Here is a 23,931-nt window from a genome sequence, read left to right as displayed (position 1 = left end):
ACGATCTTATAATAAACAATCAATTTAATTATACCCCCAAAAACGAAGTTTGGGGGGGTATATAGGAGTCACCCGGTGGTCGGTCGGTTGGTTGGTCGGTCGGGCGGTCGGTCGATCGTCCAGACGTCCGTTGCATTTTCCTTGTCCGGAGCATAACTTGAAAACTAATGGTTGGAATTCAATATAACTACATACAATGGTCAAGCACATTGAGAGGAAGTGCAGTGCACAAGAACCATAACTCTATCTTGACTAATTACAGAGTTATTGCCCTTTGTTACTTTTCCTTGTCCGGGGCATAACTTGAAAACTACTAGTTGGAATTCAAAACAACTTCATACAATTGTCAAACACAATAAGAGGAAGTGCAGTGCACAAGAACCATAACTCTATCTAAAGTAATTACAGAGTTATTGCCCTTTGTTGCTTTTCCATTGCTTTTTTTTGTTCGTTGCATTTTCCTTGTCCGGAGCATAACTTGAAGACTAATGGTTGGAATTCAATATAACTACATACAATGGTCAAGCACATTGAGAGGAAGTGCAGTGCGTAAGAAACATAACTCTATCTTGACTAATTACAGAGTTATTGCCCTTTGTTACTTTTCCTTGTACGTGGCATAACTTGAAAACTACTGGTTGGAATTCAAAACAACTTCATACAATTGTCAAACACAATAAGGGGAAGTGCAGTGCACAAGAACCATAACTCTATCTAAAGTAATTACAGAGTTATTGCCCTTTGTTGCTTTTCCATTGCCTTCTTTTTTTTGTCCGGACCATAACTTGAAGACTAATGGTTGGAATTCAATATAACTACATACAATGGTCAAGCACATTGAGAGGAAGTGCAGTGCATAAGAACCATAACTCTATCTAAAGTAATTACAGAGTTATTGCCCTTTATTACTTTTCCATTGCTTTCTTTTATCCGGACCATAACTTGAAGACTAATTGTTGCAATTCATTATAACTTCATACAATGGTCCAGCACATTGAGAGGAAGTGCAGTGCACAAGAACCATAACTCCATTTTGACTTATTACAGAGTTACTGCCCTTTGTTTCTTTTCCTTGTCCAGAGCATGACTTTAAAACTACTAGTTGGAATTCAAAACAACTTCATACAATGGCCAAGCACAATAAGGGGAAGTGCAGTGCACAAGAACCATAACTCCATCTTGACTAATTACAGAGTTATTGCCCTTTGTTACTTTTCCATTGCTTTCTTTTGTCCGGACCGTAACTTGAAGACTTATTGTTGAAATTCATTATAACTTCATACAATGGTCAAGCACATTGAGAGGAAGTGCAGTGCATAAGAACCATAACTCCATCTTGACTAATTACAGAGTTACTGCCCTTTGTTACTTTTCCTTGTCCAGAGCATGACTTGAAAACTACTGGTTGGACTTCAAAACAACTTCATACAATGGTCAAGCACAATAAGGGGAAGTACAGTGCACAAGAACCATAACTCCATCTTGACTAATTACAGAGTTATTGCCCTTTGTTACTTTTCCTTGTCCAGAGCATAACTTGAAAACTACTGTTTGGAATTCAGTACAACTTCAGCATTAAAAGGAAGTGCAGTGCACAAGAGCCATAACTCCATTTTGACAAAATACAGAGTTACTGCCCTTTGATACTTTTCCTTGTCCGGAGCATAACTTAAAACGTACTGGTTGGAATTCAAAACAACTTCATACAATGGTCAAGCACAATAAGAGGAAGTGCAGTGCACAAGAACTATAACTCTATCTTCAGTATTTATAGAGTTATTGCCCTTTGTTCTTTTTCTTTGTCTTTCTGGACTTATTACAGAGTAATTCAATTAAACTTCATCAATGGCCAACAACATTGAAAGGAAATGCAACATACATGAACCACAATTATCTTTAATTGCCCACAACCATAACTCTATGTTTCAATTCTATTACAAGGTATTCTGTTACTAGTAACATCCTCATTTCCGAAGCAGACTTGTGGGGGTATTAATCACATTTAGTGATAGTTCTAGTTTTATATAATTTACATCAGAAACAACTAGAATTGTGGATGTGTAAACAGAAAACAAATTTTCATTTGTCACATATTTTCGCGATGCCGATTTTTACAAATGTTTTACAAAGTCAAGAAAAGGAAGTTTTGTCTTATTAAAAGGTGTGTTAGAACACTAGAAATGTAGTTTATGAATAGAATTTACTTTAGGTCCATGTATTGTTCATATCAGTGGAAATGGAGACATTTGTCTGAATGTGTTTCTCAATGCTTATTTTTTTGTGTGTGTGGGGGGGGGGGGAATCATAAAGAAAGCTAAGCAGCATAAAGATCTGATGGTGTAAGGTGTTAAAAACTTTTCTTCAATTCTTATCAATCACTTCTGAACAGTTAAGTGTTACCTATTTGGGATTTAAAAAAATAAATAATATGCATGTAAATAAAAAACAGCTGATATTTAAATAAGTTTATTTAATATTTGATCATAAAAGAAAAGAGGAAAATTCCCCCCATATACTAAAATTCCCCCTGCTGAGGGTAGCGACCCGCTTCCCCATAATTGGATTGAGGGCCCTGGCGCTACAGCCCTCGTGGGACCTTTGGCCCTGCTCGGACTTTCCGCATATAAATTGAGTTAATCATCTTTTTAAGGAGTAAATTACCATAAATGCAATTCAGAGGTATGATCACTATTAAAACAAATAGATATTGAAAAATGGGCAGCTTATTGTTTGAAATTATATTTGTTTAAATAAGAAGAGAATCAAAACAAGATGTTTTATGATTGATCCATAAAGTTTTTAGATTGAATTTTGTGACAATAAATGTTAATATGAAATTAGTCAAAGCCTAAAGATGGGGAAGTCGGTATAGGGCAGAGATGACTCTGGGGCTGAGTTAGTTTTATCATTTATGGCTAAGTTGACCCGGATTCGATCTTTGTCAGTATTTGAAATAACTCACTTGCCTGAAACCAGGACAAGTTAATTTACCAAATGGCAAGTTAAAATTTTAACCAATCTGCCTGATGGGGCAAGTTAAATATTTAGAGCTTAGATATTTAGCATGTAGCATTGTCTTATTAATCTTTACAAAAGTGAAAACTGATATAAATCATGCCCCTTCAGTATTAACCCTCACTCCAAATCGTTCGGGGTCACATGATTTATATAGATTTATAGAGGTAAAATACATCTGAGACTTTTTGTGTGAAAGAATTGTGTCCTTACTTCAAAGGTCAAGATCACACTTGGAGGTCAACAGTTATGACTCTGATGTTCGTGTCCCTATCAACAATTCTGACATTCTGGATTTAAAAACTGTTATGCTTAAATATGTGGGACAAAATGACAGTGTGTCTGGAGGATAATTCAGGTCATTACCTCAAAGGTCAAGGTCACTCTTGTAGATCAAGTCTTGATATGCATTTTTGTAAAAGCACACTGCTGTTCGAGTCAGGTCAACAGTTATGTCAACCCTGGATTGCCTTTAAAATTATTATGCATGAACATTTCTTTCAATGATGGATGGATTTTAAAATAATTCAGCATAAATGTGTAAGACATGATGATTTGTAGCTTTTCCAGTTTAAAGGTCAAGGTCACATTTCAAGGTTTGTATGTCAAACTTTACGATTGTGAATAGATTGTTTTCTTTTGTGCATAGCTTTTTCATTCATGGATGGACATAAGTATGCTGCTTATTAAGATGATACCTAATGAGCAAAAAAATTAATTAGCTCAAGAGCCGAAAGGTCAAGTTCATACTTGAATGTTAGAAGTCATGATATGACAGTGCATTGATAGTCATGTCCAGTCCATGTCTTTTTGTCATGCGGTTATAGATTTTGTAAGAACTTGGTTAAAAGATATGGTTCTTTAAAACAATTTCTGATGAGTGTGTAGCTAAACGATCAAGGTCTTGTTAAGACTTAAAGTTTATAGCAGGACTTCCATTTAATTCTAAATTCGTAAGTTAGAGACTGCAAATTCTCTGACATTGGAAGTCTCATTATATAGGTAAGATGGAAGTCACATTTTATTGGTAAAGAAGGAAAATTATTATGTTTTAGAATTCACAAGCCTGAAAATCACAGACTAAATAACTCCCAAACTTCCATTAGCAGAAGCTCTGGTTTATAGTTTTATAAAAGTACAGCGATGGTTATATCCAGTCATCAATTCTGTCATCCATGAAAAGATTTTGAATAATGGATTTTGAAATAACTAGGCATACTTCTGTGGCATGTTAGGAAAACATATTTATTATAGCAATGTATGTTAAAAGAATTACTTATTTTGTTTATTTGTTATTTTCAGTCAAAGGTGTCAGAAAAGTGCCAGAATGTAAGTACTTGATAATATATTTCAGTATATAACCTTTATAGAGCAAGTTATACACATATCTTGACTAATGTTAACTTTATGGTCACCGTCTGTTAATTAAATAGATTAATAACTTGAATTTCTCAAAGCTACAACTGAATTCTTTTAAGATATGAAACAAGTAAGTAAATTAATATAATTTACAGTTATATATACAATGTACTATTGTAAATATAATAGATACTGTATTATAATATTTTCATGGTTTCAGCTTATTTATCACTACAAGAAGAATCTTACCAAGGATGATAGATTTGAGTCTGGAGCGAGTGAAGTGTGTCGGACTGTATTTGAGCAAGTAAATATCTTACCTGTTTTTATCATTATAAAGGCAGCATGCCTACTCCAGCTATGGAGTTTTATTGAGTATCTTATGTATAATAGTTATTTTGAGATGGAAAAAAATAAATATGTCTGTTGAAATAAAAGTATTAAAGCCATATAAGACACATTTAAGTCTTGTCTGAAGGCTTTATTTTTGTATATGTGTGTTTTAATGGCACAACTTTACATAAACTTTACAAGTACTATAATTTTTTTTAAAAATGGAGCGTTTTCTTGAAATGATCTGTTCATATTCTATTCAGTCTGTTTTAAATCTGTTTTATTCTTCTACACAATTCTCATTTTAGTATCCTGAATGCAGAGATCTTCCATCAGGTAAGGGTATACGAATTCCATGCTTGATTGAACAGATGGACAACATTACAGACAGAAATTGCCGCAAGTTTCTCTCTAAGATGGCGAATATCGTGTTTGGCGATTATCAACTGGTCTGGCACTTCCACGAGAACTGTGCGGTGGATATTGAAAAAAATAAGTGCGGTAGACTTGACGATGGTGATGCTAATGTAAGGCATTTTCTTTTATTTTTAATATCTCTTATGAGTTCTTTTTTATTAGGGGAGGTGGGATGGGGGGATTGGGGGAGTTGGCAGGGTAAGGTGGATGGGTAACACAGTTAAAGTCATGTATCAATTGTCTTCCTTTTTATTGGGGGACACAAACTTGAAGCTGTCAACAACCTAATATTAGCTAGTTGCATAGGTCCTTTTACATGTATTCCTTACACAAATAAACATCTCAAAATTGGCAAGAGGTATGTTACAGGCAAAATTTTTGATGATGAGCCATTTCTTTGCAGATCTATTAATGTCTGTACCTTTAATTTAATTGTTCTTTTTTCGGAAGAGGAAATGAAAATTATTTTTTTAAAACTGAAGTTATCCTTAATGGTGGAGTGTAAAAATGAAACAGATAAATTATGTTAGTTTGCATCCACAGTTAAATAATACTTGATAACAGGAAGTGGACAAGATATTTTAAAGTACAATATATTACTTGCCTTCCTCTTATTAAAACAACAAAATTGAATTTAAATGTCAAACATGCATATCCCTTGTTTGCAAAAGTTATATTAGAGTGATTTTGCATAAAAATGTGGTTAAATGCTGAATTTTTTTTTTACATGTTTATAATTGTTGTATTACAGCAAAACATAAGTGTAAGTTGAGATAAGTCAAGATATTAATTAGTTATAAACTTTGTTATACACAGTTTTAAAGTTCAGTTCATTTGTTGAAATTGCATTATGAAATAACCGATGATTGATAAAACTTGATGTAGATGGAAAACTAGCAATATGATATAATTATACAGGTCTGTTTTTGCCTAGTTTCCTAGGGTGAAAATTCTGGTTACTATGGTATCAGAAATAGCAAAATTTAGATTTGTGCCCATACGGCATCGATCTCGCTCCAAATTCCACAGTTTTGTCAATCTATGGAATGATTGGGGGGGGGAAACTGACATACAATAACAAGTTTATATGCCTCAAGCCTCGTAAGTAGTTTGGGCATAAAGAACGTCCTACTATGTATGTTTTGGAATCAATGGCAATATATATTCATGTGCATGTAGATACCAAAGATTTTTTTTCAGGATGAAATACAATGTAGATGACAGTGTGTTGAAGAGGGATAAATATCTGGTTTATGTTATGTAAAAATTATGGTACCTTTAGGCTTTTATTATAGCAAATTCAGTTGATATGATTTTGCCAATAAATATAAGACTTGCAATCAAATTTAATGCAACTTAAGATTTGTTTAGATAAATCGAGTTATCTAAACATGTTTTATCACATAAGCTACATAACAAGAGTATAATAAAGCTTTTAAATAAAAACGATATTTCACTTGTATAGTAACAATTTGAGTTATATATATTATACACATAGCATCACTGCTGCGTGCTTATATTACTGTTACACTATAGCCATATCCATGAAAAATGACTCTTTTTAACTGGTAAAAATAATACCATATTCATGTAGAATCAAAACTAAATAAATTGAATTTATTGAAGAAAAAACAATATCCTGCTTGTTACAGGCTTGCAATTGTATAAAAAAAATTACCATTAATATCATTTACATATGTTAACCGCAAGCTGTTGTCTACATTTGTATAACATGAAATGTAAATTTTGTGAAACGTGTCCATATATTGTAAAATGAAAAACATCTAATGGTTAATTATATGAGCAGAAACCTCCATTATGCACAACAGATTTTTTTCCATATTCCATACTTTATAAATTTATTTGCTGCAACATTTGGTATTGTGAAGGTTATGAAGGAAATCATGTACTGACAGAATTATGGTGTAACATTTAGTTGAACTCAGTTTATAAATTTACAAGTTAATAAATGGTTTGATTTTTTGGTTATATTCAACAAAACGCTATGTGTCTCAGCTAAGTGTTATCTCTGACACATGATTTCTGGCACCTCATATATGCAGATTTAAATCCTGTAATATGATTTGACTCTTTTATAAAGGAGGCATTTAATCAGCTACCTTATAGCCCCCTTTGTGTGGCAGATAAATGGGGCATGTTGGATGTGCCTATGCAGGGCATTCAATCAAATTTGGGAGAAGTGGGTTGCTACCCTCAGCAGGGGGAATTTTGTGAAAGGTGGAATTTTTATAAAATTTCTTATAGATAACCAGTCATTATAGGAATTTGAGAGCTTAATAACAGGAAGCCATAACATTATTTAATTCTGTAATTTCCTGTAACTGTGTGTGTAATTTCCTGTAACTGCTTTGCTATGCCAGCTACATATTGAAGTATATATTTACAGAAATTTACAGGCTTTATACTGCTGAGAAATACATTGTTCTACTGTTGTTCTTTCATATCTTAGCTTTTATTTTGTCACTGGACATTATTGATGTATTCCAGTGCAGTGTGAGCTTAGCTTTAACTATGCTAACAGTTTAGCACTTTTTTCTTTAATTTAAACTAGAGTTTATTACCATAAAGCTAGCAAAGTTTTGGTATTTAGATTTCAATTTCCATAATTAATGCATGCATGACACATGTTTTATCTTGAAATATACTAATGGCCACCATTGTAACAATATTGAGTGAAATTAGTATTCAAGAAAATTGTCAAAACAAATTGAATGGGATAAATGCCATTGAAACACAGGCTATTTAAACCAGTTTTTAGCTCGACTTTTCTATGAAAAGGGGAGCTATCCTACTCGCCCCGGCGTCGGCGTCGGCGTCGGCGTTGGCGTCACACCTTGGTTAAGTTTTTCGTACCACCCCACTTTATTTCAGAAGTATTACAAGTATGGCTTTGAAACTTACCATACTTGTTCACCATCATAACCTCCATCTACAGACAAGAGTACATAACTCTGTCAAGGTTTTTGACAGAATTATGGCCCTTATTTGACTTAGAAAGTGTATTGAGCTTGGTTAAGTTTTTTGTACCACCTCACTTTATTTCAAAACCATTGGAGGTATTGCTCTGAAACTGACCATACTTGTTTACCATCACGACCTTCATCAACAGACAAGAGGACATAACTCTGTCAAGGTTTTTGACAGAATTATGCCCCTTTTTGACTTAGAAAATACATTGAATATGGGTAAAATCCACTTATTGCCTTAACCCTTTGAGATATTGCTTTGAAACTTTTAATGCTATTTCACATCATTACCCCCATCTGTACGCAAGAGAAGGTAACTCTGTCAAGGATTTGTTTTAAAAATTAAGGCCTTTTATCGACTTAGAATCTTGGTTAAGTTTTTAGTACCAGTCCACTTTTTGACTGAACTGTTTGAGATATTAATTTGAAAGTTGGAATACTTGTTTACAATCATGATTCCCAAACATGTCCAGGAGAAGGTAATTCTGTCAAAGATTTTATTTGAATTATGGCCCTTAACTAAAAAACTTAAAAAATCTAAAAAAATTCATTCCTATCCACTTGTTCACTTTACCATAAATTATGTCATATAAACATTGCTGTAATATTCAAGGGTATCAAACAACTAGTTATTTTTCTCTTTTTGTACTTTTTTTTGTGTGAAAGAGATCCACTTGTGACCAACTGACAACATCTAAAAAAGCTTGATAAAATTTATCTATTACTTGTATTATAAGGTAACTATAATACTTTCACATACAAAGTCAAATCTATATATTATGCTGATTGTACAAAAATATACTGCTTCCTTGGCATAGATTTCTTGAAAAATTATGTTATTATGTCATTTACCAAGGTGTTCTGAGTGACGTAAAAATACCTTATTCTCTCAAAGTGGGTTTAATACTATTAAATTTATTTAAGGCTCAACTCAGTTTTTTTTTCTTTCTTACCAGCCCTCTTTTGACTTAAACATTTCAAACTTTGCTGCAGTGTTCAAGGGTATCACACAATTCAGTAAAATAATTCTTCACTAAATATCTTAATGCTCATGGCCATTGTTCACTTTAAAAATACAGAGATTCTTGTATTGCCTTTTACTGCAAAAACTTTTTTTATTGGCAAGCAATAAAAAAGTCGAGCGCGCTGTCTTACGGACAGCTCTTGTTTCAGTTACTTTTATCAATTTTTGGGAACAATAGTTGTAAGTTTCAAAAATATGGTTCACACGTGATCATGGAATCAGTTTGAAATATTTTTTTTCAACAGAAACCTCACATGCAAGGGAAGACAATTCTTTGCTTATCAAAGAAATTACGGAGTTTAGATGACAAGTGTAAGAAGCAGGTTCTGCGTGTGGCCGAGCTCCAGTCAGATGATTATCACCTTGATAGACCATTGTACTACGCTTGCCGTGAAGCCAGGGAAACGTTTTGTGACATGGTTCATGCCGGTGGTGGAAAGGTGTTTGATTGTCTGTTCAAACATAAGAATGATCCTAGCATGCCAGATGAGGTATTGTTGTTATTGTATTTTACTTGTCATCGATTAACTGTATTTTCAGAGAGTTCTTGTTAAAACTTATCCTGTTTACACCATTGATATTTGATATCAAAATGGAAAAGAACTACTACAAAAACACTATTTAAATCCTTTATTTATTGACTAAAGTCTTGTATATTTAGTAGGAACATACTATAGGTGGTCCTCTTACTTTGGGTGGAGTTGCTCAAGGTCAATGGTTATGTATATTTGACTAACCTTTTTTGCTGAGTTAAATATTTTTCAACTTCATCATATAGCTATGACATGTGTATTTACTTAAGTTTTGACAATAACAAAACGTCCTGTAGTGTGGTGGTATGGCCTAGTGGTTAACATGTCAGACTAGTAATCTATTGATCACTAGCCGCATGAGTTCAAACCTTGTGAGGGGCAAGTCATTGTTTCCTTGGGCAAGAAGCTTTACACTCATTGCTCAGCACTTGTTGGTTCCAGGAACGGATTTGAAAGTGTGTCTATAAGCTTATTGCCCCATACACAATCAAATTAAAATAATTTTTGTATATAACTGAAAGGTCATATACTATGAAATAATCAAGCTATATCACTATGTTAACAATTTTATTTTGTGAATCACCCCTTCCATAATTGAATTGGTAAACCTTTTGGAAAAATTTGTTACTAACAAGAATCTGCATTGAGGGGGCATATATGTTAATGCTTTGTGGGTTCGGAACTGGAATATATTTGTGTTGATATTTTTTTTGGTTTTGTTGTTTGCCTGTCGGAGCCTGAACTGCTCGTCATATGACTTCCTGGCAGAACCACCCTGTTTAGATGCTGCTTCTCGTATGTTAAACATATATTGCAGCAGTTCGGCTGTTTCACTTACATGAACGCGCAAATAAATAGATAAAAATATTATGAACGCATCCGTCCATTTATCATTAGAGGAAATTACCTCCTTTTCTTTAGGCCTTGCTTCAATTCTGCCGTCAGCTGACAAATGCAAGATAGATGCACCAAAATCAATTGGTCTTTCAATACCCCCTCTGCATAGCAGTGAGAGGTTTATGAATTCCCCTCTGCAAATTTGCTCCTTCATCATTATTACACCTCATTAAAAGTTTGAATCTAGACTTGGACGAAGTAGAACCATTGGGGGAATTCATTTTACCACATGCTTGACACTCAGACGTAGAACCATTGGGGGGGGGATTAACAAGGCCACACCCTTTATCTTGACACGCGGGAGATATGATTTGAGATGCTCTAATAATCTCCTCAAAATCAATTATACCTGTACTTCTATCACTCTCGTCTTCCTCCAAACAAACCTTGATCTCCCGGCACCGTCGTTGACCTTCTTTTAACACCTCTATCACGACCCGGCATTGTTGATTCATTTGATTGTTGGGATTACAAAAAATACCCTGTGTTTCTTTCGGTTGTAAAAACGGAAAGGAAATGTACATCCAGTGACTGGTATTTATGCCCGACCCTGGGTATTAATTACAGAACCAATCCGATTATGTGCTATAAATAGCACGAAGAAAAACACAATTATTCACACCAAAATAAACTTGAGTTATTTCTATCTAGAAATAATCGGTATTATTTCAGTGCAAAGAATTGTTCAGATTATTTTTTATTTCAGTGCAAAGAATTGATAACTGTTAGGCAGCAGCTTATAGCAGAGGATGTACGAGTTAAGAAATCTTTCTTTGAGGCGTGCAGACTTGATATCAAACAGAATCATTGTCTACGAACAGTGCCCTCTGGTGATGAAAATACGGAGCGTTCTCATGTATTACTTTGTCTCGAAAGTGCACTTAAATCTGGTAAGCGTTGTGGAACTTGTTTTTTCATTATTTGTTTTACAATAGGGCAAAAAGTGACATAGTATACATAAGATAGTATTAAGAATTAACCGCACTTGTACTTCAGTATAATTAAAGTTTTAGATACTTTAGGAAAACACTCGACTATAATGCATTCACTTTTGTTAAATTAATTAAACAATATTTTTTCAAAAGGAAATTCATTATCGAAAAATGCACCATACACAGAAAGAGCATTGTATTAAATGCCTTAAAAAAGAGAACAAAAACTTGAAATTTATTTGAAAATTAAGAACTAGTAACCAAATATACAATCAGAGTTTATCATTGAAATGTTGTCATGCATTACAGATAGAAAATTATCGGGTCAGTGTGTTGCGGAGATGACTCAACTGAGGAGATCTTTGATGGAAGATTACCAGATTACACCTGAAATTGTCACAAGGTTCTTTTATGATATTGTATTATTTTGATGTTCTATAGGTGTTAGATAGCAGAGATATCACTATTTAGTCTTAATCCGTGCTGAAAGTTTTACGAAACTATGTTTCTGTCTTGCCAATCATTGAATGAAAGTACATAATGCTAATTTTTGGCGTTTTCAAGCATGAACATTTGTAAAAGATGCATTGGGAAATAATTGTTAACATTGTTACTTATTTATATGTGTTCAAGAGTACTGTCGGAATTTGTAAGATATAATTTTATAGACTAACAGGGTAAGATACATACTTAAATTATATATCTTATTTAAGAAATTGATCATTCATGCGATGTGGCTAAACTTTAGTATAAACATTAGATTTAGTTTGTGAATGAAGAAAGTCACCGTATGACCTTTATTACATTGCCATGACAGAAAACTCTTAAAGACCCAACCTAGGTATAAAAGGGAGGTAATGGCTGGTGGGTGGTTTTCCTTGAATTTTCAAACTGTATTCAGCTCAGGGAGAGATTTTAAATATATTTGCAGTAAAATGCCATTTTTTGCCAATGAAAAAATTCCTAAATGAAGCCAAATGATTGATCTATGACTCTAGATAAGAAATTTGAAAATGCATGAAGAAATATGTTCTTATAATTTAATATCAAATGATAACAGAATTCAAATTTGAACTAAGGGGAGGAGGTTATTATGTAAATAACCATGTGACCACATTGTTTGTAAACATAGCAATGTGATCACATGGGAATCCATACACATGCAATAAGTACATCAGTGTATTACTTACTTGATACAATGGTTTTTTCTAAGGTTTGTCAGAATAATCCACTTTGCATCACATGAATTGTAGTTTATATCAATAAAAGTGCATAAATCCAGTACATTTCACAATGAAAACATACAGAAATGGTAAAATTCTTGGCTTGTATTCCTCACTATTGTAAGTATATTAATTTTACAGACACATTATATTGAAGTTATAAATACTAGTAGTAATTTTCAATTTCATCAAATAAGGACAGAAATAGTGTCCAGTGTAGGATTTTACTAGTAAATTAGGATACAGTTTCCTTTCTTTATTTAACACAAAATTTTGAATTACATGTTCTCTAGTTGAACAAAAAGAGTGCTCAGAAGTTATCCTTTTTTCAATGGAGAAATACATTGGTTCTTAGTTACTTCCTTTTACACCAAGCATAGCGTCTTTACATAATTGAACAAAAGATTTTGTATCAGATTTTTATTAAAATTTATTATACCCCCACAAACGAAGTTTAGGGGGGGTATATAGGAGTCAGCTTGTCGGTCGGTCGGTCGGTCGGTTGGTCGGTCGGTCGGTCGGTCCGTCGGTCGGTCCACATCATGGTTTCCGGACGATAACTAGAGTTTGGAATGAGGTATTGTAATCAAACTTGGTATATAGCAACCTTATGTGGAAACTCCGGTTGGTATTGCATTTGGACCCCCTGGGGTCAAGGTCAAGGTCACCGTTACTAAAAATAGAAAAATGGTTTCCGGACAATAACTAGAGTTAGGAATGAGATATTGTTATCAAACTTTGCGTATAGCAAGCTTATATGAAGACCTGGGTTGGTATTGCATTTAGGCCCCCTGGGGTCAAGGTCAAGGTCATGGTTACTAAAAATAGAAAAATGGTTTCCGGACAATAACTTTAGTTAGGAATGAGATATTGTAATCAAACTTGGTGTATAGCAAGCTTATATGAAGACCTGGGTTGGTATTGTATTTGGATCCCCTGGGGTCAAGGTCAAGGTCACCGTTACTAAAAATAGAAAAATGGTTTCCGGACAATAACTAGAGTTAGGAATGAGATATTGTTATCAAACTTGGTGTATAGCAAGCTTATATGAAGACCTGGGTTGGTATTGCATTTGGACCCCCTGGGGTCAAGGTCAAGGTCACCGTTACTAAAAATAGAAAAATGGTTTCTGGACAATAACTTGAGTTAGGAATGAGATATTGTAATCAAACTTGGTGTATAGCAAGCTTATATGAAGACCTGGGTTGGTATTGTTTTTGGACCCCCTGGGGTCAAGGTCAAGGTCACCGTTACTAAAAATAGAAAAATGGTTTCCGGACAATAACTAGAGTTAGGAATGAGATATTGTTATTAAACTTGGTGTATAGCAAGCTTATATGAAGACCTGGGTTGGTATTGCATTTGGACCCCCTGGGGTCAAGGTCAAGGTCATTATTCCTTAAAATAGAAAAATGGTTTCCGGCCCCCTGGGGTCAAGGTCAAGGTCACCGTTACTAAAAATAGAAAAATGGTTTCCGGACAATAACTAGAGTTAGGAATGAGATATTGTTATTAAACTTGGTGTATAGCAAGCTTATATGAAGACCTGGGTTGGTATTGCATTTGGACCCCCTGGGGTCAAGGTCAAGGTCATTATTCCTTAAAATAGAAAAATGGTTTCCGGACAATAACTAGAGTTAGGAATGAGATATTGTAATCAAACTTTGTGAAAAGCAAGCTTATTTGGGATTACAATTAATTGAAATATTTCTTTGTACACAGTTGATAGTTTGTGTTGAATTTTTTCTTCAGACTACTTATTTTTCAAAAAGTTGCTGGTGGGGGTATTAATCACCTTCAGTGATAGGTCTAGTTTAGCTTTATTTCCTTGACCTTTTTTCCATTCAGGACTTTTCTTTCACATTTACACATGAGGAACAAAAATAATTTTCACATGAAATAGTAAAATCAGAATCAAAATCATTAGTTTCATTGCTCTTTGTCTTATAAAAAATAATACTATAGTTAGCTATCTCTTTGATGGCGTAAGCTATATTTCCAATTTCCTTTGACATGTGAGCATTGTCTATGACCTCATTTCTTTTCTCTAACATTAGTGACACACTTTTTCCAAATTCTAACAGAGATTCAATGGTTTGTTTCTGCTCTTAGTGACCAGTAAAAAAGACAAAATAAACTTATCCATTTATATTGAATAACACAAATCATTGAAAACACCAAACAAAATTACTATTTTCCTAGCACACAAAATCCCTCCTAAACTGATTTCAGACACAGGTCATCTAAATATAGAAGATGCAAAATATGTAAGGTATGGAAGGTATAAATTTGTAGTCACATTTATTGTTAAATATCATTATGTGAGTAATAAATTTGTATCAGCTTTAAAATGAGAAAACAATTTTTCACACTGTTTGTCTCAGAAAATCTGCACTAATTAGATAATATATTAAAAGCAAGACTTTACAAGCCCTGTCACCCGTTCTGTATTGTAGTGTTGTATGCCAATTAAACACAGAAATGTGATATTTTGTTTTATCTCTGCTGATAGCAGCATAACAATACACTTCCTAATTAAAATATACCTGAGGTATAAAATTATATACCAGAAATCATACCATATAGTAGTTGTTAATGGTCACAACAGGAAATATTACAAGAATAGATATATCTGAACATTTGGCATCAAGGGATAAACTTGAAAGGCCTCAAACTGGTGATCAGAAATTAGGCTAACTTTTCTTGTCAGATTTTTTTTGTGTAAAAACCCATCGTCTGCTTAAGCTATTTTTAGAAACAGTACACTTAGTCAGCTTTTGCTGGACGTCTATCACTGATAAAACAATGTAGAAAGAGGGTTCATTTGCATCCGATAGTCTGATCGGATGTTGGGGGTTTAACAAAAACCACTACGGTGACTTTTCTGTTTGTATGCTACATAGTTTTAACCTTGAAAAATGTGGCTGAAAATTATGCTAAGTCAATTATTATATAGTCTTCTGTTACAGATGTGAATTGGAGATAAACAAGTTTTGTAACCGCGGTAAAGACCGTGAAGGTAAAACATTACACTGTTTGATGGAACATGCCAACGCTAGAGAGAGACAGAGACTGAAAGGGAACAATCAAGCAGATACACCTGAATTTAGTACTCAGTGTAGAGCTGCGGTAATATTTCTGTTTTTTATTTTAACACTGAGAAGCGACTGTAGTAAAATATAGGTCATAGGTAATTTTCGGCAGAGGATATAGAAATAGTCTCCGTCTGTCCGACCTTCCGTCCGTCCTTCCCTCCGACATTTTTGTCCGGAGCATATCTCTAAAAGTATTTGAGTTATCAACTTGAAACTTCATAGGTGGATAGACCTCATTGAGGAGGAGTGCAGTGCACAAGAACGATAACTCTACCTTGCATGATTTTTGAGTTATTGCCCTTTGTTATTTTTCAAAATTGATTTTTGTCCAGAGCATAACTCCAAAAGCCTATGAGATATTTACATGAAACTTCATAGGTGCATAAATCTCACTCCGGAGGTGTGCAGTGCACAAGAATGATAACTCTACCTTTCATAATTTTTGAGTTATTGCCCTTTGTTATTTTTCATACCTAATTTTTCACCTGAGTGGAGCATAACTCAAAAAGTGTTTGAGATATCAACATGAAATGTCATAGGTGGATAGATCTTATTGAGGAGGAATGTTGTGCGCAAGAATGATAACTCTTCCCTATACAATTTTTGAGTTATTGCCCTTTGTTTTTTTTCATGAAATTTTGTCCAGAGCTTATCTCAAAAAGTATTTGAGGTATCAACTTGAAACTTCAAAGGTGGATGGATCTCATTGAGGAGGAGTGCAGTGCTTAAGAATGATAACTTTACCCTGCATTATTTTTGAGTTATTGCCCTTTGTTATTTTTCAAAATTAATTTTTGTACAGAGCATAACTCAAAAAGCCTTTGAGATATCAAAATGAAACTTCATAGGTGCATAGATCTCACTCAGGAGGTGTGCACTGCACAAGAATGATAACTCTACCTTTTATAATTTTTGAGTTATTGCCTTTTGTTCCTTTTCATACTTAATTTTTCAATTCAATTTTTTTCTCAAAAAGTATTTGAGGTATCAACTTGAAACTTCATAGGTGGATAGATTTTACTGAGGAGGGATGCAGCACACAAGAATGATAACCTACCCTGCATTATTTTTCAGTAATTGCCCTTTGTTATTTTCAGCCATCAGTATTCACATAGGTTTCAAATCTGTAATCACTATAGCCATCAGTTTTCATTACCAAGAGACCTCTTAAAATGGAATTATTCGGCTCTACTACATATACATTCTTCCAATGAGCAAACACAATCGGCAGGGGATGGCCATGTTGACATGGCTCTTGTATATTTTATGGTGAACATTACTAATTTCTCATTTATACCAATCTCGTGGTAATTGCTTATTTCCATTTGGTCATGTTTATAATGGTCAAAGTTGAAAAATATTCATACACCTGAAAAAAATTCTTAAATCTTTAAAGCAGCATGCCTCCAGATTCATGATATTTTCTTGAAAATTTGGAAAATGTATTTAAAAGCATAATATTGTGAAGTAACCAAAAGGAAGTTATTAACACATTATCAATGGCACATGCAACCCATGTAAATTACCAAAAAGAGGTTACTATATGCAAAAATAGACCTTCCTAGTTACAGAGTAGAATTATTGTTATAAAAACTGAAAAAATAGTCATTAATCACACAAAACATGTAAATTATTACTTGAATCTTTTAACTTTTTCTAAAATATTAGTACATTTTTCTCAAGCATACTTTGGCTCATCTGGAGGCATGCTGCCTTTAGTGAATTCGTGAAATAGAACAACATTTTGTGAAAGTCCTGAAATTTTGTTAGAATTGTGCCAAAAACAATTGTCAGTTTTAAATTGTTGTTGTAAGTAAAGAGAAATTTTTTTGAAGAGTAAATAGAAGTTTTATTTTACTAGAACATATAATATTCATAATAATACCCCAAAAATATGAAAACATTTTGACAGATAAGAAATTATGTGATGTTTTCAAACTGACTATGTCTGGGCTATTAAATGTGCTTTTATAAAATATGTTGTGTTCTTAAGTTGGTGCTAATAACAATTTTGCTTACAGCAAATTCATTGCAAGTTTTTTTTGTGCCATGTGACCTGAATTTCTGTGATTTTTTTTTAAAAAACGCTACATTTAACATATAACTCTAAAATTAGATAACTCCAAATTTCATTTCTTTAATTTTTATATAGCCATGATATTGTCATAGCATTGTATAATTTATTTTATAGCTTGAAAATTTGATGAAAGAGGCAGATATTGGCTCCGACTTCACTGTGGATAAAGTACTGGCAGAAGCTTGTGCTGAAGTGCTACAAAATGACTGTAAAGATGCTGGAAAAGAAGGGTAATCTAAAAGATATTCATAAATTTATTAAACAATATTTTCACTTGTAACTGCTAAGAGTAAAATCACATTGTGTGTTTCAGATTTAGCTATTCTACTTCGGAGAATAAGTCGAAGCTATTATGATAACTGTACCTCTGTCCTCAATGTCTTTGTTTTTGTGTAGGTCATTACTCAAACAGAACAACTTGCCCCTCACCGCTGTGGGTTTGAATCCCGACAGGGACTTTGGATTCTTTGATGTGAGGAAGCTATCCAGGTAGCTTACTCGATAGCTAGTCGATGTTTCTACTGAGGTGCCTGTTTGTACTTGAAATAATGCACGGAAGGTTACCTGCGGTCTTCCTCCACCAGTAAAGCTTGAATGTTGCCATATGACATATAATGTGTCAGTGTGACGTAAAACCCAATTAAACAAACAAACAAATATGAAACTTGGAATATTTGATTATCGTGACAAGAGGCTGAAGCTAGTCCTAGGAATGCTCTGTTCGATGTATGTGCAGAGACTTCTCAAGTGTTAAAATAAGTGTTAAGGCAAATAATTTCTGTATGTTTTACAGGGCTGTTAATTGTTTAATGGAGAAGGTGGACTCTGATCACATGACAGACGAGTGTGAAGACAGACTTCTGGAGATACAGTACTTTATTGTCAGAGATTTCAGGTAACCGTAGATCTTCGTTGTCAGCAATTTTAAGTTATTGGTTTTTGTGTCGCCTCTACGGAGTAGTGGCAACATATAGGGATCACTTCTCCGTCGTCTGTCTGTCTATCCGTACGAACCCAGAGGTACTTGTGTGATTTGGAGAACAATGGGTAACAGTAAATTCTCTTTGATCCTATTCATTCCGTTTTTACTTGTGTGTCTTTTTTTAAGCCTTGTGTGACTAAAAATGGCCAAAAAGATCAAAGGAAAAGTCACATAAGTACCATTTTGTGAGTATGTCTGTCTGTCCGTCTGTCCGTCCGTCACAAAACTTGTCCGGACTACTCCTCATAAACTACTGGTGCAATTTCATCCAAACTTTACAGGAATGATCAGTACTAAGTCTAGTTGTGAATATTGTCAGCATTTTCCGGTTCAATGATTTTTGTCAGAGTTATGGCCCTTTAATAATTTTTATTTTGAAAGTTTGTCTGGACTACTTCTCTTATACCGCTAATGCAATTTCAATGAAACTTTACAGGATTGATCTGTAGCTCAAGTCCTTGCGCAAATTGCACGGGTTTTCCGGTTGAATGATTTTCGGCCGAGTTATGGCCCTTTGATAAAAAGGTGTTTTTTTTCTGTGTGTTGCCAGATACACAAAAGCTTGTCCGGACTACTCATAAACTACTGGTGCAATTTTATCCAAACTTTACAGGAATGATCAGTACCAAGTCTAGTTGTGCACTGTTTGTCTGTCTGTCCATCTGTCACAAAACCTGTCCCAGCATGAAATTGGCCATCATGAGGCGACAAATGTGATCACTGATTGCTCTTGTTTATTGACTACAATTTCCAATTTCTAGGAAGAAGCATTTCATAAGCATTTAAAAGAATTTTGTGCATATTATGTTATACCCCCAGAGTTGACATTATGTTTATTGTTTTTATCTCCAGTTGAGTTTAATTAGTAAAATATTTCAAAAGATTGGCTAAAAAAAACCAAAATGGTGATCAATGACAAATCATTGATAATGTAAAATGTTAATGATACAATATAAAAATCACATAAATTAAAAAAAGACTATTTCACTTTTTTTAAGAATCAAACCTTACTGAAGCATTCTGAATGATATTTATAGAAATTACTGTTGCTCACATAGATTATTTAATACTTTTTTTCACAGTAAAATATATAATTTAACACCATTATCGCATAATGTCAAGTTACTTTGAGTTTTACCTATTCACTGACCATTTGGGTGCAAGTTTTCAGGCATATGCCTGAAGCTCGTTTTTTTTGTGTGACAAATTTCATCATGTTTAATTATTAAATTATGTTGGAAAATGATTATAAATTACAGTTTTCAGGTTTTTCCAAATTTTCAACTTGCACCCATGCATTTACACTTGTATGGGCATTTTATGGTCACTTTAATACAATGTGTCCCATGATTGATATAAAATTGTGTGGTTGTTTCAGGTTAGACGCAGATTTGTACAAGGCTTGCCATAGAGATGCCGTAGCCCATTGTAACGCGCCAGAAGAATGGAACACTAAAGACCCCACAGTAGATTTATCACCAATGGTTTTCCCATGTTTATATAGGCATATGAAAGATGAGGTAAGTGGAAATTTAAGACAAGTTTACAGCAACTGATTAGTATACAGTCATAGCTAGTGCTTTGTAGTGGCTGCATGGCTGAGCGGATAACATGTAGGCCTAGTACTCTAAGTTTGTTCAAACCTCATCAGGGGCAATCTGTTGTTTCCTTGATCAAGAAACTTTACACTTATTGCTAAGTACTGGTTGGTTCCAGGAATGGATTTGAGAGTGTTTCAATAAGCCTATAGCTTACAACGTAATTGAACTAAAACAAATTTGTATGAACTATACTTGTGTTCATAAGGGCCAAAATTCATTGTTATTTGTTTGCATCATGAGATTTCATATCATTCAGAATTGTAAATTTATTAATGGAAGTGTAGAATCTGTTGAAGACAAGCCTCCGACAAGCTAATAACATTTTTAGGACCATTTTAAAGTAAAAGAGTTGTTTTAATGTAAGATTTTTTTTAAATACATGACTGAAAATGCTAAAAGTAAACATGTTCTCAAGTCATACATGTGTTGTGAGCATTGTTTTTATTGAAAGAACTCGATAACCATTTATATCATCTCTGTCACAAAACATTGCAATTGGCTATCATGAGGCGACAAGTCATCACTGATGGCCCTTGTTTAGATTGTCTGTTTCTTGATTTTAATTTTGAGTATATTTTTAAAAAAATTATATAAAGACAAAGTCAGCTGTGTTTTTTTCCCCATAGTCTTGTGAATATTTTATTAACAAAGTTGTTATTGTATTTATACTCTTTATTTTAGGATATTAAAATGAGTAAAAAATGTGTGCATGAGATACATCGTGTAATGAGAAGACGGGCTAAGAGAATTGATTTGGAGCCAGAAATAGAGCAGGCGTGTCTTAAAGATCTTGGGGCGTATTGTTCTGACCTGGAACATTATGGCAAAGGAAAAGTACGTTAATTTTGTCACCTTAGGTTTTATTTCATTTATTACATAATCATTGGTGCGGACTAGTTTGTCCATTGTTTACTTACTTACTTCATATAAAGACTTTTTGGGGACACTTGTGTTATAGTGACTTGTGTTGGGAAACACGTCAAAAATCTCCTTTCGTGAAGTTACTTTCCCTCAAGCTTAGATATTTTGGGATGTCTGTAGTTATATAAATCATGTCGTCCCTGGGTCAAAAACTTGACATGGACTTGTATAGCTCAGTTTATTTGAAAAAAAAAAAACAAAAAAATTTAATGCACAGAGCTGTGGCAATACGATATGTAATATTGATTTTGTCCCTTATAAAGTCTTGATTTTCATGTGTCGAATTTTTCAATGTGTTGAAATTTTTTTATGTGGTCAGTAATGAATTATTTGAGAACATTTTACAATAAAGTCATAATCCATCGATTTATTTGACACCTTCAAATTAGAGAAATTTTCCAACCCCTTTCTGGTTGCAAAGATGATTGCTCATCAACCTATATGTCCAGTTTCAATTACACAGCTGTGTGTTTTAACAGCCTTTGTGTGCGTTCAGGTGTGAGAATATGCTCTTATTGTTATCAGTCTTATTGCTGGAATTGTATTTAAAAATAAAAACAGTACAACTTAGTTTTCATTGAGAACTTCCATGACCCAGTGTTGCTTGACAATCACACAGGATGGACATGTTCATGTAAGATATTTACGTGTCATTATTGACTATTCTAACACGACCCGCATTTTTCCCTATTGAATATAGAAGAACCAAAAGTGTGTGTTTTTATGCAATAAAATCACTGTTTATGTTCTATATTTAGACATATGACTTAATCATTATTCATGTGATGTAACCACTAAATATGCAACACACTGAAAATAAGTACGGAAACAAATCTCTCGCAATTTAGCTTAATATCACGGCAGCATGTATTTGTTGATGCTGTGTTAGAATCAAAATAAAATATCCAAATCGTTAATTTTATCGCTTGATAAAATCACTGTTTGTCGTGCCATGTTGTCGTGATATAATTCCTCGCATCAGAACTCCAAACAGTGATTTTATTGAGTGATGAAATCACTGTTTATGATATAATATTTCTTAAATAATATATTCACTTAGGAGATGGAATGCCTTCAAGACAATTTGGATTCTCTGGATGATGAGGAGTGTGTCAAGATGGTACGTGAGTTTACAGAAGATCAGGATGAAGACCTTGACCTTGACACGGTGCTTATGCGAGCATGTACGCCAATGATAAAAAAATTCTGCGAGGTTTGTAAATCATTATGATCTCATCAAATGGGTAAATTAAAGCAGCATGTCTCCAGATTCAAAAATGTATTTAGAAGTGAAGTATTGTGAAGTGAACAGAGAAAATAGTTGACACATTGCAAGTGGCACTTGTAACCCACATAAATAACCAGAATAAGTCCAAATAAGAAAAAACTAGCCTGTGTTGTGTTAGGCAATGGAAATATGGTGATAAATACTACTAAATCAGTCCTTAAGCCCTCATAAAATGCAAATTTTTACTTGAATCTTAAATATTCTATTCTTAAAAGCATAGTACAAGTTTAGTTTTCTTTGAAATATTTTGGCTCTTAAAGTTTAAAGTTAAAGATTTGATCTAAAATGATTACTGAAGAAGCATTATATCAATATCTTGTGTAGTAAAGGTATTGCAGATATGATTAGAAAAATAAAGACTTAAATTTACTGTTAATTAAGACAGTAGCCATTGATGGTTTCATGGCAATATGTATAGGTGTAGGAAAATGTTAAGTGCACAAATAAGTAAGCAGACATCTGAGTAGTAAGGTAAACTTCTTCACATGAAGAATACACCATTCCTGGCATGATTTTATGCAAGGGATACAATATTGGACACAGTTATTACTCGGCCATGAGTATACAAAAATATTGGTTTAGAATAATGAATTATATTAAAGTCATGAATCAAGGTTGTCAGTACCGATTAAGAATTTTTTGACTTGTAATAACATTTTCAGGAGCTTTTGAAACATGATGCCCAAGCTGGGGATGTTATGGACTGCCTTGTTGAAAACAAAAACCACCATGAAATGAATTCCAAATGTAAAGCTGGAATAGAACATCATCAAGTGGTAAGGAGATCTTCACAGTTAAAGGGACTCCCCTGAAATTTTTTTGATATGACATAACTGGAAATAATATATAGAGATTTATGTTCCCTTTGATGTAGGTCTAGACTAATAACTTGTGTGCCAAATTTCAGATCATTCACTTAGTCCATTTTTCCAGGGTAATTATTCTAATTTTTAGTGTGAAAAATGACCCGAAATTGGAAAGTGTTGGCACCACTTTTTACTCAAATCGGGCTAAGAAAAGCACAAAAATACATATTTTATTTTATTTCTGAGTGTATTTCTCAATTATCTTCTGCATATGAATCTAAGAGCTCCAGTTGATCTGTGTACATGGGTGAAAAATTTCAGGATTATTCCTGAAGTTCAGGATTTTCAGTCTTTTGAAAGCCTTCTATTTCCAATGTCAAACTATAGAAAAACTGCTAAATTCAAGATTTTCAGGATTTTAAAATTTCCAACTTCCTCCCA

General features: G+C 33.7%; 1 protein-coding gene across 1 annotated transcript in view; it reads left to right on the top strand.

Annotated features, from left to right (window-relative positions):
• The window catches only part of LOC132723388 (Golgi apparatus protein 1-like), a 41,587-nt gene that overhangs the window by 4,549 nt on the left and 13,107 nt on the right, over positions 1-23,931 (top strand). Inside the window, exons 2-14 of the mRNA XM_060708093.1 lie at positions 4,318-4,344; positions 4,595-4,681; positions 5,016-5,234; positions 9,381-9,626; positions 11,272-11,455; positions 11,807-11,900; positions 15,690-15,849; positions 18,007-18,122; positions 18,686-18,787; positions 20,253-20,394; positions 21,157-21,309; positions 22,457-22,609; positions 23,347-23,460. Coding sequence (XP_060564076.1) covers positions 4,318-4,344; positions 4,595-4,681; positions 5,016-5,234; positions 9,381-9,626; positions 11,272-11,455; positions 11,807-11,900; positions 15,690-15,849; positions 18,007-18,122; positions 18,686-18,787; positions 20,253-20,394; positions 21,157-21,309; positions 22,457-22,609; positions 23,347-23,460 — 1,797 coding nt within the window. The remainder of the gene's footprint in view (positions 1-4,317; positions 4,345-4,594; positions 4,682-5,015; positions 5,235-9,380; positions 9,627-11,271; positions 11,456-11,806; positions 11,901-15,689; positions 15,850-18,006; positions 18,123-18,685; positions 18,788-20,252; positions 20,395-21,156; positions 21,310-22,456; positions 22,610-23,346; positions 23,461-23,931) is intronic.

This window comes from Ruditapes philippinarum, unplaced genomic scaffold (assembly GCF_026571515.1).
Source record: "Ruditapes philippinarum isolate M1 unplaced genomic scaffold, ASM2657151v2 ctg800_1_1_1_1, whole genome shotgun sequence".
NCBI lineage: Eukaryota > Metazoa > Mollusca > Bivalvia > Venerida > Veneridae > Ruditapes > Ruditapes philippinarum.
The sequence above is the reverse complement of the archived record's forward strand: the minus strand, read 5'-3'. Positions and strand labels throughout refer to the sequence as shown.